General features: G+C 47.4%; 1 protein-coding gene across 1 annotated transcript in view; it reads left to right on the top strand.

Annotated features, from left to right (window-relative positions):
• KLHDC4 (kelch domain containing 4) overlaps positions 1–14,013 on the top strand; it is a 51,545-nt gene extending 37,532 nt beyond the window's left edge. The window contains exons 7-12 of the mRNA XM_080645803.1: positions 844–1,003; positions 8,459–8,540; positions 10,464–10,672; positions 11,292–11,694; positions 12,395–12,496; positions 13,411–14,013. Of these exons, the coding sequence (XP_080501929.1) occupies positions 844–1,003; positions 8,459–8,540; positions 10,464–10,672; positions 11,292–11,694; positions 12,395–12,496; positions 13,411–13,583 (1,129 nt within the window). The 3' untranslated portion in view covers positions 13,584–14,013. The remainder of the gene's footprint in view (positions 1–843; positions 1,004–8,458; positions 8,541–10,463; positions 10,673–11,291; positions 11,695–12,394; positions 12,497–13,410) is intronic.
• The last annotated feature ends 1,305 nt before the right edge of the window (positions 14,014–15,318 follow it).

The raw sequence follows: 15,318 nt of genomic DNA, 5'->3' as shown, positions 1-15,318 counted from the left end.
TCTCTGTGACTCAGACAGAGCTGTCACTTTCCCCACACTGGGGCTCCCCTTGCAAGGCCCCTTCTGCATTTTGAGTTCTTTGTCACTTAAGTCCCAGGAGCATTAAGCAGGGCAGGGCCACAGTGCCTCCTGGAATACCTCAACCATGTCCTCGTTGTTGCCTGTGCTTACAGAGTCAAAAGATTTGCCTCTGACATCTTTCTGTTTTAGGCCTTCGTGGTCCCTTCTTCCACCCAGTTCAGGGTCTCTTCACAGCCCTTACCAAGCTGTAAATACCTCTGTCCTGAGGATCCATTTAGATCTGTGTTTCATTGTTGAGCTTAAAATTACACTCAGTAATCTAATGTAATTATTTTGCAAGATTATAACTTATTTTTAAATCCTCACCCAAGAAAATGGTTTTTATATTTTATTGATTTGACACAGAGAGAGAAACATCGATGTGAGAGAAAAACTTTGCTTACCTCCCTTGTTCTCCGTGACTGGGGATCAAACCCACAACCTAGGTATGTGCCCTTACTGGGAATCAAACTCTCAACCTTTTGGTATATGGGACAACACTCCAACCAACTGAGCCACCCGGCCAGGGCTGTAAGATTGTGATTTTATAAACTATGTAAGGAAATATGGTATAACTTTCAGATTAAAAAGGCTTTCAGATTCAGGCAAATCACTGTGCTTCTAGCATTTTTATTTTCAAATGCAAACTCACATATGCTTCTAGTCCTATCATGAACTTAAATTTTAATTAAACTGAATACAGTACAAATACTGGAAAACTTTAAATTAGGTTTGCTTTTTAACTTCACTGCCTTTTTGTTTGTGTGATTCTATTATAACCAGAGATTACATCTATTACAATGACGTGTATGCCTTTGACCTGGACACATTCACATGGAGCAAGCTGTCCCCATCTGGGACTGGGCCCACACCCAGATCTGGCTGCCAAATGTCTGTCACTCCCCAGGGCAGCATTGTCATCTATGGGGGCTACTCAAAGCAGGTAAGACGTGGCAGGTAGAGGAATACAATAACTTCCGTATTTTCATCAACATTGAGAACTTATTGCATATTAGTTTCATATAAATGATTCCTTTTATTGACTTAGAAGTGGACAGAGATGGTGTTAATCTGTTCCAGTCTAATCTATACGCCCAAAAACGCTGCAGTATGAATAATTCTGTATGTGGGGATCTAATGCTATCGGGTGTTCCATTGTAGGATATACCACGGCTTGTTTCTCCTTTCTATTGCTAGTGGGCCTTTTCTTTTCTCATCTGCAAGCAGTGCTGACATGCACCTGAACCTTCTCGTGCACATCTCTTGGTTCATGTGCACCAGAGGGTCTCCTGTTGGCTCCTGGCGTGTGTCCTTCACACGGTGTGCCCTCACACCATCAAACCCACCAGCATTGCTCTCTCTCCATTGTTATCAACATTTCACCAACGTGCAAGCAGGTGTGGATCTGAGAGAGAGGAATTGGTATCTCATTGTAGGCTTTTTCTTATTTTTATTTTGAAAATTTTTCTGACATTCAGTGACCAGAAAGAATTAGTGAATACTTATATATCTCCCCACCTAGATTCTGCCATTGATATTTCACTGTACTTGTTTTATCACATATTTGGTCATATCTATACTGCTACCCACCCATTTTTTAATGTATTTCAAAGGAAAGTATAGACATCTGTATACTTGCCCCTAAATACCAGAACGTGTATCATTGAGTAGAGTTCCATGTTTAATTTTTAATGTGAAAAGACCCACAAAAGTGCACACAGTTTGAGTGTGTATTTGCTGGTTATGACAGATGGATATCCGCCCCTTGTGAGTTATGGTTCTGCTGAGCCCTTCCCAGCCTCCCCTGCCCTTACCACCCCCCAGAGGCAAGGACTGTGCTGGTGTTTCCCACCATATATTCTGTTTGCCTGTTCTGGAACTTCAGATAGTCATGCAGCATGTGTTCTTTAGAAGAGGAAGCCTCCTCTCACCCAGCATGTTTCGAGGTTTGGCCACATTGCACGTTTCAGTTAACTGCTTCTTCACACTAAGTATTCCTTATGTAACACACCGTAATTGTCCATTTTTTATTGGTGGACACCTGATTTGTTTCCACTTTCTGACTATTATGAAGAAAGTGCTGTGAGCATTCTTGTGCAAGTCATTCTGTGGCTGCACTTCTTATCTCTCAGGTAGATTGCTAGGAGTGAGCCTGATGGGTCTAACTTAATTTCATAAGAAACTTGTGCTTCATCCCAAAATAGTTGCACCCAAATTTCCTGAGAGTGTGGCTGTTCCACATACCTATCAGCACCTGATAGTGTCACACTTTTTACTAGTACATTCAGCCTTTCTGATGGATCTGTGTCACCTCATGTGGTTTTCATTCTCATTTCCCCCGGGTGAATGGGCCCTCTGACTTGGTAGCTGAGGAGGCTGCCTGTGGGGTGGTTGGGACAACTGAGGCAGAGAGATGCCCTGTGTCCACCGTCTTCCATACCCCCACCCACCCCAGTGAGTAGTCAGCCTTTGTTCTGGAATGAGAAAATGTTTGATTGTCAGGAGGGTCCTGAGAAACAGGCTGGTGTGGCCAAAAGCTGTGCAAAGTGCCCAGCCAGATCCAGTACTTGATCACAGCAAATGCTTCATAGAGTAAACCAGGATGACAAACAGTGGAATCTTGTGAAGCTGTTGTTGCTGTTAATCAAAATGGTGCCTAATTCTCGGTGCCTAATCTTCTCCAGCTCGCCACATGAACTAGCCGGGTGGATACTCCAAGTCCACTTAATCCAGACCTGTGGCATTTGAATTGCAGTGAAAAGCTTATCTGTTGGGATTTATCAGAATTGGGAAAGATTTGAGTTGTGAACCCTATGGAATATTAAAAAGTGGTTAGTCTAAGTAGGCAGTAGGCTGCTCAAGTCCCGATGGGAACACCCTTTGGAGATGACCCCTGCCTGGCATCACTACCTGGCAAAGGGAACAGGTTGCTGGACAACCTGCACGGTGAGCTGATGACATGCCTGATGCATAGTCCAGTGAAGACGCCTTGGAACCGTCTTGGAGCAGCCTGCATAAGTAGGGTTTTAAATTAGGAGGTGTCAAAAAGAACAGGGCCCTAGGGTTTCTGTGTTTCACAGATGGTTCATTTGGGGACCTCAGCCATCAATGTGCCTGGTTTTGAAAAATTACTGCCATTCTAAATCCAGGAGAACCAGGGCAAAATTCTGATAACTTTATAAATCCAACCTTCCACTGGCCAAGATGCTGAAGGTGGCAGGTTAGAGAACAGAAGGCAGCTTGCCTTCTCCCATGCTCCAGACATGTGGGCCAGAGGAATCCATGGCATTTTAAAGTACTTTAGTACCCCTTATGTGTGAGGGATACGTTTTAAGACTCCTAGTGGATGCTTGAAACCATGTAGAATACCAAACCCTATGTATACTATATTTTTTCCTATACACACATACCTATAATAGTTTAATTTCTAAATTAGACTCAGTAAGAGATTAACAACACTAATAAAGTAGAACATATAATCCTATCTAATAAAAGCCTAATACGCAAATCGACCGAATGGTGGAACAACCGGCGAATGACTGGTCGCTCTGACGTGCACTGACCACCAGGGGGCAGACGGTCAATGCAGGAACTGCCCCCAGCCTGCAGGCCCCAAGCCAGCCAAGGTGGGTGCCAGTGGCGCCCACCCCCACCCTGGTCGCCCCGCAGAAGAAGTGGTGGGCAGGGCTGGTGAGCAGGCAGCACCAGGCTGGCCAAGGTGGGTGCCAGTGGGGGCCCCCTGATTGCCCCGCCAGTTGCCCCACGTTGGCCCTAATCGCTGGCCAGGCCTAGGGACCCTACCCGTGCACGAATTTTGTGCACTGGGCCTCTAGTAATAAAAGCCTAATATGCTAAGTATCTGACCATTCATTTGACTGTTGATGACATGCGCTGTCCACCAGGGGGCAGATGCTCCGACCAGTAGGTTAGCTTGATGCTGGGGTCCGGCTGATCAGGACCTGGCGAGACGGGCTGGACACGCCCTGGAGCCCTCCTGCGGTCCCTCTCCGGCCCCAGTTGTGCACTGATGGGGTCCCTCCGCCTGGCCTGTGCCCTCTCAATCCGGGACCCTTGGGGGATGTCGGAGAGCCGGTTTCGGCCAATCTAAATTTTTATATTTCTTAGTCCAAACCTATTCCTGAGTCTGTAACCATTCAGTAACCTTGCAATAAATGGCTTAATGTCACTCATTTTAGGGGATTCCTTGTTGAAGTCTTTTTATAGGCTCAGTGCTTTCTGGAACAACACGTCAACACATTTTCTGTTTATGTCTTCCACCCACAGATTTAGTGCCTTCCATCTTAACTAACTTACATGCTACTGTGGCCTTAACTTTTGCATTTGTTGTACAGCAGCAAAAGTAGCATGACTTTCTTTTTCCTTCTTCACTATTTCATGGTTAGAAGACTTTTCTTAATGTAGATCTTGACAACTTCAGCATACAGGGTTTTTTTAAATTAAATCGGGAACTTTCACCTTTTCACTTCATGGAAACGCAGCTTCTCTTTGCATATCTCAATCGCCAGCATCAATGCTCTTTGTGCTTTGGGACATTAAGTAAAATAAGGGTTACTTGAACACAAGCACTGTGATACCATGACAGTCTATTTGATAACCGATTTGATTAATGACTAAGGAATGGGCAGGGAGTATATACAGTGGGAGATGGAGGACAAAGGAACAATTTGCATCCCAGGTGAGACAGTGTGAGGTTTCATCATGCTATTTCATAATGACTTGCAATTTAAAACTTATGAATTGTTTATTTGGGGAGTTTTCCATTTAATATTTTGGGACCGTGGTTGACCACGGTAACTGAGACTGGGGAAAGTGAAACTCTGGGAAGAGGGGACTGCAGCTCATCCCCCGTGTGTGAGAGGATGCCTCCCACGCATGCGGAGTGGGGGCGGGCCTCTTGCTGTCAGCTGTGTTGCTGTTTCTCAGCTCTCAGGACAGGAGTTTTCTGTTCGCACAGCCCCTGGTTTGGGTGTGTTGTGCGGCTGTTTTATTTGACCTTGGAAAAACAGGTAACTTGAAGCTCACTTCTCCCTTTCAGGGTTTTTAATTTTGTTTGAATCTTGACCAGGTTGCAGCTACTTTTGTGGAAGCTCCCCTGCCCTTCAGGGATAAAGGTGGGAATGCCCAAGGGAGTGGATAGGAGAAGTAAGGGCTCTTCAGAGTGGAGTTGCCGAGTTCCGACTTCGGGTCTCTGGAGTGCAAGGCCTTTGCTTACCTCAGAGCTGTCGCTACCTTTTCCAGGGACCAGACTGCACTGAATGCGGGGGTCTGGGTGGCCTGGGGGCTGCTCTCATGACAAAATGAGTCCATCTCTGAGTTTCGGACTGTTTGAGGACAGGAGTGTAGAGTTTGTGTGCAGGCTGCAAGGACAGGCCTGGGGCTGGGGTGGGGGAGGATGGTATGGGTGCCCAGTGCTGGTGTCCGGGTCTCAGACAGACTGAATAATTTCAGAAACAATGGAGGTTTTTTTTCAACTTAATGTTGTAACACCTGATACACATCTCTCAGATGTCTTTGGGTTCCATTAGTACTGTATTAGACAGAAATGTATGAGTAGAGGAGTAAGTTCTGCTATGTAGAGTGAACACCTGGGTTACTCCTTGTGTGGCATTAATGTCAAGTCTCCTGAGCTGCTTAAAGGAGGAGGCGATCCTCCTTCTGAAGAGGCTGGGCCCTCAGAGTTCTGATTCCCTGGATGGGAGTGTGACATCTCCAAAAATCCTTGCAGATTCTGTTTCCTCTCCTAGTAGAGTTTAATCTAGTGAAGAGACTAACTGGGCAGATTAAAAACCAGTGTGGTTTGCATTGATAGAAAGAAGCTGTGGCACAGGTGATCCACAATAATAGAATAATACAAGGTAGCTTTTTGTTTCCTTTGAGGACAAGGAGGTTGGGTTTTGGAGGAAGCCACAACACTTCAGGAAAGTAAACTGCTATAAAGGAGGAGTTAGAAACCTGCTGGGGTGTGCAGACCCCTTAACTAGTCATTTCCAGTCGGAAGGGTGTGACATCCTTGTCCCCCGGCCACAGCCTGGCTTATCACTGTGGAAACTGTGGACTTGGGTGAGCTAGTAGCCCTTCTTAGGAAGGTTTCTGGCTATTAAGCTTCAAGGGGATGGACTTAAATGTTATGGCATAAAAGGTGTCCCCCCACCTCCTTAGACTGTTAATTCTGAGAAGAAATCATTGCTGTCAGCAAATCAGTACAGTTAATGTCGGCAGGTGCAGTGACGACAAGGAGGCCAAGAGAGTGTTTGGCTGAAGCACAGCTGTTATCTGAGTTTCTATGACAAATACAGATGTCACTGAATTCCTTCACTGTCCCCGCAGCGGGAGAGACCGCTGGGTGTGAATTTAGTTCCTAAAAATTCTGGGTCTTTTGGTCTGAAAGGGTAAGCATGGAAGTGATGGTAGTCATTTCCTCTGTGTTAATATGCTTGAAAAAGATAAGAATATCTAGTTTCAATAACTGTGTAACATGCAGAAATTGCACCACTTGAACGTGCAGATATTTCCAGAAGGAAAACAAGAGGCTTGCACCAGTTTTGATTTTCTGCAATTCCAGCTGTTCCCCAAGTGTGACCCATGTTGAACCTCCTTGGTTTGAGGATGTTCAGGTCACCTGTTCTATCCATGGACACTGGATTATTTGTTTTGTTTTCCAAAAGGAGAATAGCTCCTCCCCCTTATAGTAAATACAATACATACTCATTAGTTAAAAGAAAAAGAATTATGCATTCTTTTTCTTTTAACATTTCCTAGCTCTGTCAGCTGAGTGGCTGATAAGCAACAACACCCAGCAGCAGTGAGCGCCAGTGCTCAGGTCTTGGTTCCTAACACCACTTCCATGAACCAGAGCCAGTGCTCCTTGGAGTTCGCTCTAGAACTGGGGCAAGAAATACTCAAGATGAGTCTGGAGCATCTTGTAGTATCAAGGGACTATTTGTAAGAAACCACATTGATGGAGTGTGTCAGAGGGACACAGGAGCCAACTGAAAGAGCTCCCAGTGGCCAGAGCTGAGACCATTTGAGCAACAAAATTAAATGGTATTGAATTATGACCCACAGTGTAATATAGATAACCATGAGTCCATACGATTATAAACAAGTGATTGAATAGATAAAATGGGGAAGAGACAAAACTCCTATGCAGAGTTCCACAGAGACTGGGAAACAGTGCCCCTTCAGGAGGTGGAGCATGACTTCCCTCTCGGTTAGTGGGGGCTTCAGAGTGTGTCCTTCTGAAGAAGACAGTGTGGAACGCTGGGGTGGTGTGGGTCTCTTGACAGTGGAGAAACCTGACAAATACACCTCAGCCAGGTGGTCAAGGTCCACATTGGCAGTGGTAAGTCATGGTGACAGCATGCACCCGTGATATGATGTGATGAGAAGGGTGCTATACCTTTGGGATCCACCACCCAATACCCCACAACCCTATCTGATTGTGAGAAAAACACCAGATAAATCCTAATAGAGGGACATTTTGCAAAACGGCCAAGGTCACCACAAACAAGGCAAATCCAAAATACCGTCATGTCCCAGAGGAGCCTAAGGATTCATGACACTAAAACAAGTGTCCTAGAACAGAAAAGAACGTTAGGGAGACACTAAGGGAATCCAAAGAATTACTTCAGTTAATAGTAATTTGTCAATATTGGGTCATTAATTGTGACAAATGTGCCACACTAATGTAAAATGTTAACTGTAGGGGAAATTGGGTGTGGAGTATGTGGGAATCCTCAATAATATCTCCTGATTTTTTTCTGCAAATATAAAGGTATTCTGAAATTAAAATTTTATTAAAAATAGGGAATTTAAAGTACAAATAAAAATGTTAAGATTTACTGAAATCCTTCCACCCAAGATAATATTTGCCAAGTAGCTTTTGAGACACCTTTAGTGTTTAGATAACAGCTACAGCATGAGACCTAGAGGATGTTGCTATGGAGAATGAGGTGTCTGGTCTGGCTGGGTAATGATAGCGATTTGAAGCTAGACTCCGGCTGGGTTCAGACACCTGGGCTTGTTGTTTTAGAAGCTCAGAAAAGTCTTACCTGGGTGGTGGCTGGCTTCTGCTGGAGCATCAGTTTGATCCTCGCAGTGAAGTTTGAAGGATGATGGGAACTGAAGATATACAGGGACTGAAAATGGAAGGATAGCTGTATTGTGATAGCATTACAGTCCCACGGTGGTCTCCATAGAGCTCCTTCCACTTAAAGCAGGATTGCTGCGGAAGCCATAGGAAGCTCTAGTAAGGAAGCATAGAGTGCTTCTAGCATGATTGTGGTTATTAGGAGGCAGATTTTTAAAATTGAAATCTATTCTTAGATGTAGATGGTGCCCTGTTAGTTCTCACATGACTCCCCTTTTCCTTTTGCAGAGAGTCAAGAAAGATGTGGACAAAGGCACCCAGCATTCAGATATGTTCCTGCTGAAGTCTGAGGAAGGAAGAGAAGGTTCAGGTGCTGTGAGAGGACGGGCCCGTGGGTGGTCTGCATGTCGCTGCAAAAGGCAGGGCAGAGAAACAGAAGCCCAGTTGCCCTTCTGGTTGTAGGGTTGATGGTCAGTGGACAGGCCATCCTCATCCCTGAGCAGGCCAGGCCAGACCCTCCATAAATAACCCTAAGTGTCCCCCTGCCTGCACAGCAGAGGCAGCTGAGGAGTGTTCACCCTCTGGGGAGTTCAGGATGGACTGGCTTGAACGCACTGTCAAACCATGAACTCCCCTTTGCAGAGAGCGGGAACCACAGCTTTCCAGTCATTTCTCTTGTCTGATGTTAGGATATAGACTCCTGGACCGCTTAAGGTGGGGTTGACATCCCCAACGTTCACTTTTTAAAGTTCCTTTACAAAAAGCAAGGTTGTGGTTCATTTGTGTGACGCAGGTCTTGTGATGAGAGGACTGGACTAGACCGAAGGGATCCAGCGTGATCAGGGTCTGCCTTATGACCTCAACACAATGTTGAAAATTGTGTTTTGTTTTTCTGCAGAGGGAGCAAATGAGTGAACTTGATGGACTTTTACCCACAGTTATGCATTTTTTCATCTCCCCGGGAGATCTGTCTTCTGTAAAATGAGGGGTTGTTGTGCAGAATACCTTTATCTCTTTCCTGTGCTAAAATTCTTTAAGCCAAGTTTTCAGAAATGTTCCTACCCAGGTGCTTCAGGTGCCAACCACACACATTGCACAACTGGTGAGGACATCTGCGTTCCAAGTGGGAGCTAGGTTTAGAGTCATGAAGTAATTTACCCGGTTTACACATCAGTGGACTTGAACTTGAAAGCTGAGCTGTGTTCTAGGCAGTGAGACCCCCAAGCCTGTGTTGCCCCTGCATCCTGGCCATCAGGCCCTTACCCCCCAGTGAGAAGGACATGTGCGTTATGAGCTGGCACACACTTGTGTGCATGTGTCATACTAGTATGTCTTACCTGGCTGTGTGCAGGGCCCTCTGACATGTATCCTTTTCTATTTCCTCAAAGCATTAATATGCTGGTGATAATCGATCTCATGGCCCACTAGTGAGTGCAGCCTGGAGTCACCCCTCGGCTGTGTACCGATGGAGGACATGTAGGCAGGACACAGTAGAATGTTTCCCATTAGCTGCTTCTCTTAACTTTCTTCTTTTTTAAATATATATTTGCTTATTGATTTCAGAGAGGGAGATAGAAAAATCAATTATGCGAATCATCAATTGGCTGCCTCCTGCATGCCCCCTACTGGGGATCAAGCCTGCAACCTGGGCATGTGCATAGGTCGATGCTCAACCACTGAGCGACACCACTGGGCTGTTAAGTTTCTTTTTAATGTTTGTTGGAGTGAAAATCTTGGTTCTTCTTTCTAGATGTGATGGAAAACTTTCCCCCACATTTCACGCTAGGTTACATTTTGAGGCTGATCATAGAAATTAAACACAAGCCAGAGGGAAGAACATAAAGTGATGTGTTCTGTGGGCATGCAGCCATGACCATGCAGCCCACAGAGGAGAAAGGGAGGGTGGAATGAGGGTCCTCCCGGAGGCCAGGGTGCAGCGTGGGCCTCTCCAAGCACTGGGCGTGCCAGCCTCCATGCCTCTGTCTCATCCCTGCCTCCATCCACAGCTGGAAAGAGCTTCTAGGGCACAGTGTTTGGAGGGTTTGTGAAAAAGGCACCCCAGTGCAAACTGAACCTTAAGGAAAAGAATTAAACTTGGAGTGAGATGTTGAAAATTGTGTTTTGTTTTTCTGCAGAGGGAGCAAATGAGTGAACTTGATGGACTTTTACCCACAGTTCTGCATTTTTTCATCTATCCTAGACACTGGGGGAGCAGGGACATTTGTGCCATTGGCTGGTTCTTGCTACCCCTCCATCCCTATATCTTACCTCAGCTCCTGCTCTCCTGTGACAGGCAGATGGGTGTGGACTCGGATTAACCCTTCAGGCACCAAGCCCACTCCCAGGTCTGGCTTTTCTGTGGCCATGGCCCCAAACAGTCAGACGCTGCTCTTCGGGGGTGTCTGTGATGAGGAAGAGGAGGAGAGCCTGGAGGGTGACTTCCTCAATGACCTGTACTTCTACGATGCCACCAAGAACCGCTGGTTTTTGGGACAGCTGAAGGTAGAGTTGGGCTCCAAAGTAGTTGCCATGGTGTGTCGTGCACCAGACAGGCAGCTTAACATGGCACCTGGCTCTTGCCTCCGCAGGTGATACTGGGTAGAGGCTGTGTGGTCTTGTTAACCAGTTCTGCCTTCCAGGCCAGGTGTTGAGACACCCAGGCCTCTAGGTCCCTCTACGGCTCTGTGAGCTTCACTAAACAGGGAACCCATCACCTCTGTCCCTGCTGTGGCACCAGTCCCAGTGGTGGGCTCCGTCACCTTAGTGAGATCCCCAGCAGCTTTGGGCCTTAAGCTGACAAAGTCAGGTCAGCAGCTTCAGAAATAGGGCTTGAGGGAGGGAGGCGGCACTTTGTGGCAGAGACTCAGCCCAGATCGAAGGGCCTCAGTGGCCCTGCTGAGAGTTGGGTGGGCATGAGGGCCTGTTTCTGGACTCGCCACCTTCCACATTCTCTGAAGAGTGACACTGGGTGTGGTCTTCAAGGGGCAACCCCAGCAGGTGGATTAGGGGTGCAGTCCAATGCTGTTTGCCTAGCACCCGCGGTTGGTGGTGCTTCCCATGCACTCTGGAGCGCACAGCTCTGTCTACCGCTAAAGTGGGCTGCCCTGCTTTTTGTCAACAGGGGCCCAAGTCAGAGAAGAGGAAGCGGAGACGGGGCACAAAAGCAGAGCCTGAGGGAGCCAACGAGCAGGAGTGTGGGAAGGCCAGTGCTCAGGCGCCCCTGGAGGTGGTCAGAGAGGTGGTCACAGAGGACGGAACAGTGGTCACCATTAAGCAGATGTTCACAGCCCCAGGCCCATCAAAACAGCCACAGTCTGATGAGGACGATAGCCCAGAGGAAGCAGGTGGCCCCTTGGTGGAGCCCCGCCCCCGCTCCAATGCCATGCTGGCCGTGAAGCATGGCCGACTCTACCTCTATGGCGGCATGTTTGAGGCCGGTGACCGCCAGGTCACCCTCAGCGACTTCTACTGCCTTGACCTGCATAAAATGGACCAGTGGATGGTCTTGGTGGAGGCGGATCCAGGTGAGCTGTGGTGGGGTAAGCACCTCCTTTGGTTGGAGTGAGAGCACTCTGAAAGCATCTTCATCCAGTCTGCCCCCAAGAGCCACCCAGATCTACCATGTGCTGATGGGCCGGGTGCTATCTGGCTGTACGTGTGAGGGCAGACCCTGGTCACCGGGGGAGCGAGGCTCGCCCTTGACACCATTCATGTGAGCCTCAGGACTGTCCAGGCTTTTCATAGATGCAAAGCAGATTTTGCCTGTGGCAGCTTACCATTGTGGGCAGCCTGCTGTGTGCACACGAGCCTACCAGGCAACCCCTTCCAGTCTGTGACCTGAACCTCGGGGCCTCATTTACTCACCGATCCTTCTTCATTCCTCACTTTCACATTGTACCACAGGCTCTCGCTAGTGGTACATGCTCATTTCTTAAGTCACTAGTTACTTTAAGGTCTGAGACTAGAAGTTAAAATCCACACACTTAGGGAAAGGTATAAAACAGTGCTATAAGATTTTTTCCTGTCTTCTGGTTTTGCCAGTCTTATTCTCACCATCTCTGCTAAGATCCAGGGAAAACAGCGCATTTTGATACGTTGGGGTCGGGGCCTTCCATTCAGGTCGGGTTTCCTTAGTGAGAAGATGGGGTCCTCAGCAGCTCCCAGTCTCGGTTCCCCTTGCTCTGGGTGCACTGACCCTCTGTGGGTGTTCATTTTACTTTAAAGACACTCAGGAGTGGCTGGAGGAGACTGACTCGGAGGACAGTGATGCTGGTGAGGGCGCTGAGGGCGGAGAGGAGGACGAGGACAGCAGTGAAGAGGACCAGGGTGAGTATTAACATTTGACTGCTTTGTAGATATGCTTCAGAGATGAGCCTAATGTCAGTGTAAGAAACATTCAAACCTGTATAGAATTTTTGCGAGTTTATTTGAGCCAAACTGTCAACTATTTCCAGGAAGCAAAATCTTAACCTGTTGAGATAATGCTCCAGTGAATGGCAGTTTTGCACCTTATTTTATATCTTACAATCAAAAGAGAAGTTATAAGTGGCTACATGAAATTCATTGGTGCTAGATTAGGGAGGGTGGGAGAAAGCAAAGCAGGGAAACCTCTGGGATTGAATAAAAAGTAAAATGATACATCTTTTAGTTAAAGTGGGTACAGGATATTTGATAGTCAACAATTAACACAATAAAAATACTTGTAGTCTCTGCTTTGGTGCATTGGTTGTGCCCTGAGGGGTTTGGGAAAAGGGAAGTTACCCTGACATTCCAAAGGTATGTTATCTTAGATGCAGAGGCCATACACAGTCTCAGTTAAGATAAAGATTAACTTTTGTCAAGGACGATTCTAGCCTAGGACCTGACTACCTGCCATAAATGCTTTTAGTTAAAAAGTTTTAATTTCAGACCATCCTTAGTGGTTACTTTAGGTCTCTGAGTTTGCAAGGCCGCCATGCAGGCCTTCCCTGAGCTTGTCAGGTTAGCATGTGGCCCCTTTTCATCCACACTAAGTTTTTTAGAAAATATTTGTATCTGGAGTCATTGAGCAGCTTGCTCTTTGAGCAGTGTCATCGTGCTTTCACTGATAAAGTGCAGAATGGCTTCACGGTGTCATTTCTATAAATCATGGTGCTCCTAAAGTCACTCCATCAGGCCGCGAGCAGGTGGCCTACACTGCCTGACCCAGGCTTTCTTCCTCTGCTGAACGTGTTTCTTTATTTCCCTCCTTCCCATGAAAGAGCCACAGCACCCCTTGGTGACGCCTGGTGAGGAGTTCGCAGACTACCTGCCTAGGACTGAGCAGTATTGGGTGAGGCTTGCTCGAGATGATGCTGGGTCAGAAGCAAAGGAGAAGAGAGTGCTGAAGGTAGCCCATGCCATGGCAAAAGCTTTCTTTGATGACTCAGCATGAGCTGCCAGCCGGGGCCAGAAGTGAGGTTGTCTTCCCTCCCCGTCACTGGTGTGATTTAAAATAAACCGGACTTGGAACAAGGCTGCTGCCAAAGGTTGTCTTCTGTGCGGCCCTGCATGCACCAAGGTCCTGGTGGGGCCTGCCAGGGCAGAGCCAGGCTGAGGGTGGACCACCCACACCGCGGGCGGCACTTGAATATGGAGTGGCCCCAGGAAGCACGCTCCGATACAGACCAGAACATTTCTGCTCTGGGGGGGGGGGGGGGGGTTCTCTTCTGCAGAGCTAGGGGATGAACGTTCTGATTAACTGCATATTATCAACCTGGAGATTGGCTTTTTGACTTAAAAATTGTCAGGAGTAGCCCTCAGATTGCCTGTTGTATGAGTTTTCTTATTATTTATAAAATAAAATAGCTATTGGCTGGGCAGTTCTGCTCCTTCTCTGCCACTGGCTTTTCTTGGGGCTCTCTTAGTGATCAAGTGCACCTGAAGCCTCAGGGACCAATCCCTTAGCCTTGTTGGGGAGGAGGTGGTGGAGCCATCCTCTGTCCTTCACCCCGAGGGCTCAAGGTGGTCATTTGCAAAGTGATGGAGAGGAAGGAAAGCTGGAGGGCAGTTACCCCACTGTCCTCTCCCATGCAGTTGCTGTGTGGTGCCTGGCCTGGGGGTAGGGGTTCCTCACAGCAGAAGTCCTGGTGTGTGAACATGCTGGCTGGTGGCTGTTCCAAGGTGAGTGGCAGGAGACTGCTTTTCATTTGTAAAATTGGGGTCAAAAGTTGGGCTTTGAATTACTGCTTGGTGCATTTTTTCATCTTAAATATCTTCAATAATGAGAATGTAGAATCTTAGTTTTTAGTTAAGGGGCCAGCATCCCATTCATCCCATACATTACCTGTTTTTGGTTTTGTTTTGGTTTTTTTTGGTGGGTTTCTTTTTTTTTTTTTTTTTTTTTTGGTGTGTGTGTGTGTGTGTGTGTGTGTGTGTGTGTTGGTTTGTTTTTAACAAGGGAATACCTGCCTCCAGCAGAGCAGGGTGTGGACCAGGGCTTGGAAGAACAGGAGCCAATGTAATCCAGCAGCAGCCCCTCCTTCCACCTTGCCTTTACCTTCCCATGACACTTGGCTCCAACCAGCTCCCACAGGTGTGAGCTTGTGCTGTAATAGGACCCAGAGGGGAAATGGGCTTTTGCAGGCTGATTAGAAGTGGGGTGCTCTCCTCTTGCAGTAGCCTGCCCGCCACATCTGCCCACCGGAGCCTCCCTCTGGGTGTGTGCCTTGCATTGCTCAAAGGAGCCCTGGTCATCGGGGAGAGGCCAAGTGGGTGTTAGCCAGCATGGCACCTGGTTGGTTGGCATGGGAAGAAGGGTCGGATTCTGGCGTTTTCCTTTTCTTTGTGGCACTTCCCTTGGGTCCTGGGGCAGTCTGAGTCCTTTATTGACATTCTGTGCAGAGTCCGCTGGAAGCTCCTAGGACGGCTGAAAAGCCAGGTGAGCGCCGCAGCGGGCCCCCAGGAACTGCGCGCAGGCCCCTCAGCCTTTGCTGTCTGACCCTGTGACAGGAGCACACCAGGCTGGATCGTGCAGCTGCTAAGGCAGGAAGTAATTGGAAGGTCTTATCGGCTTCAACACAGTTGTCTATTATCAGAGGCCACTTTTCTTAGAGGAGCCTATAGCTAAAAGACTGGAAAGAAGAAGGTAATTTTTAATCCACCAAGTTGAAAGAGAAGTACCCTCCAGA

Source organism: Plecotus auritus (assembly GCF_963455305.1).
Source record: "Plecotus auritus genome assembly, chromosome: 10".
Classification (NCBI taxonomy): domain Eukaryota; kingdom Metazoa; phylum Chordata; class Mammalia; order Chiroptera; family Vespertilionidae; genus Plecotus; species Plecotus auritus.
Note: the sequence above shows the minus strand (reverse complement) of the source record. Positions and strands in the feature narration are given on the sequence as shown.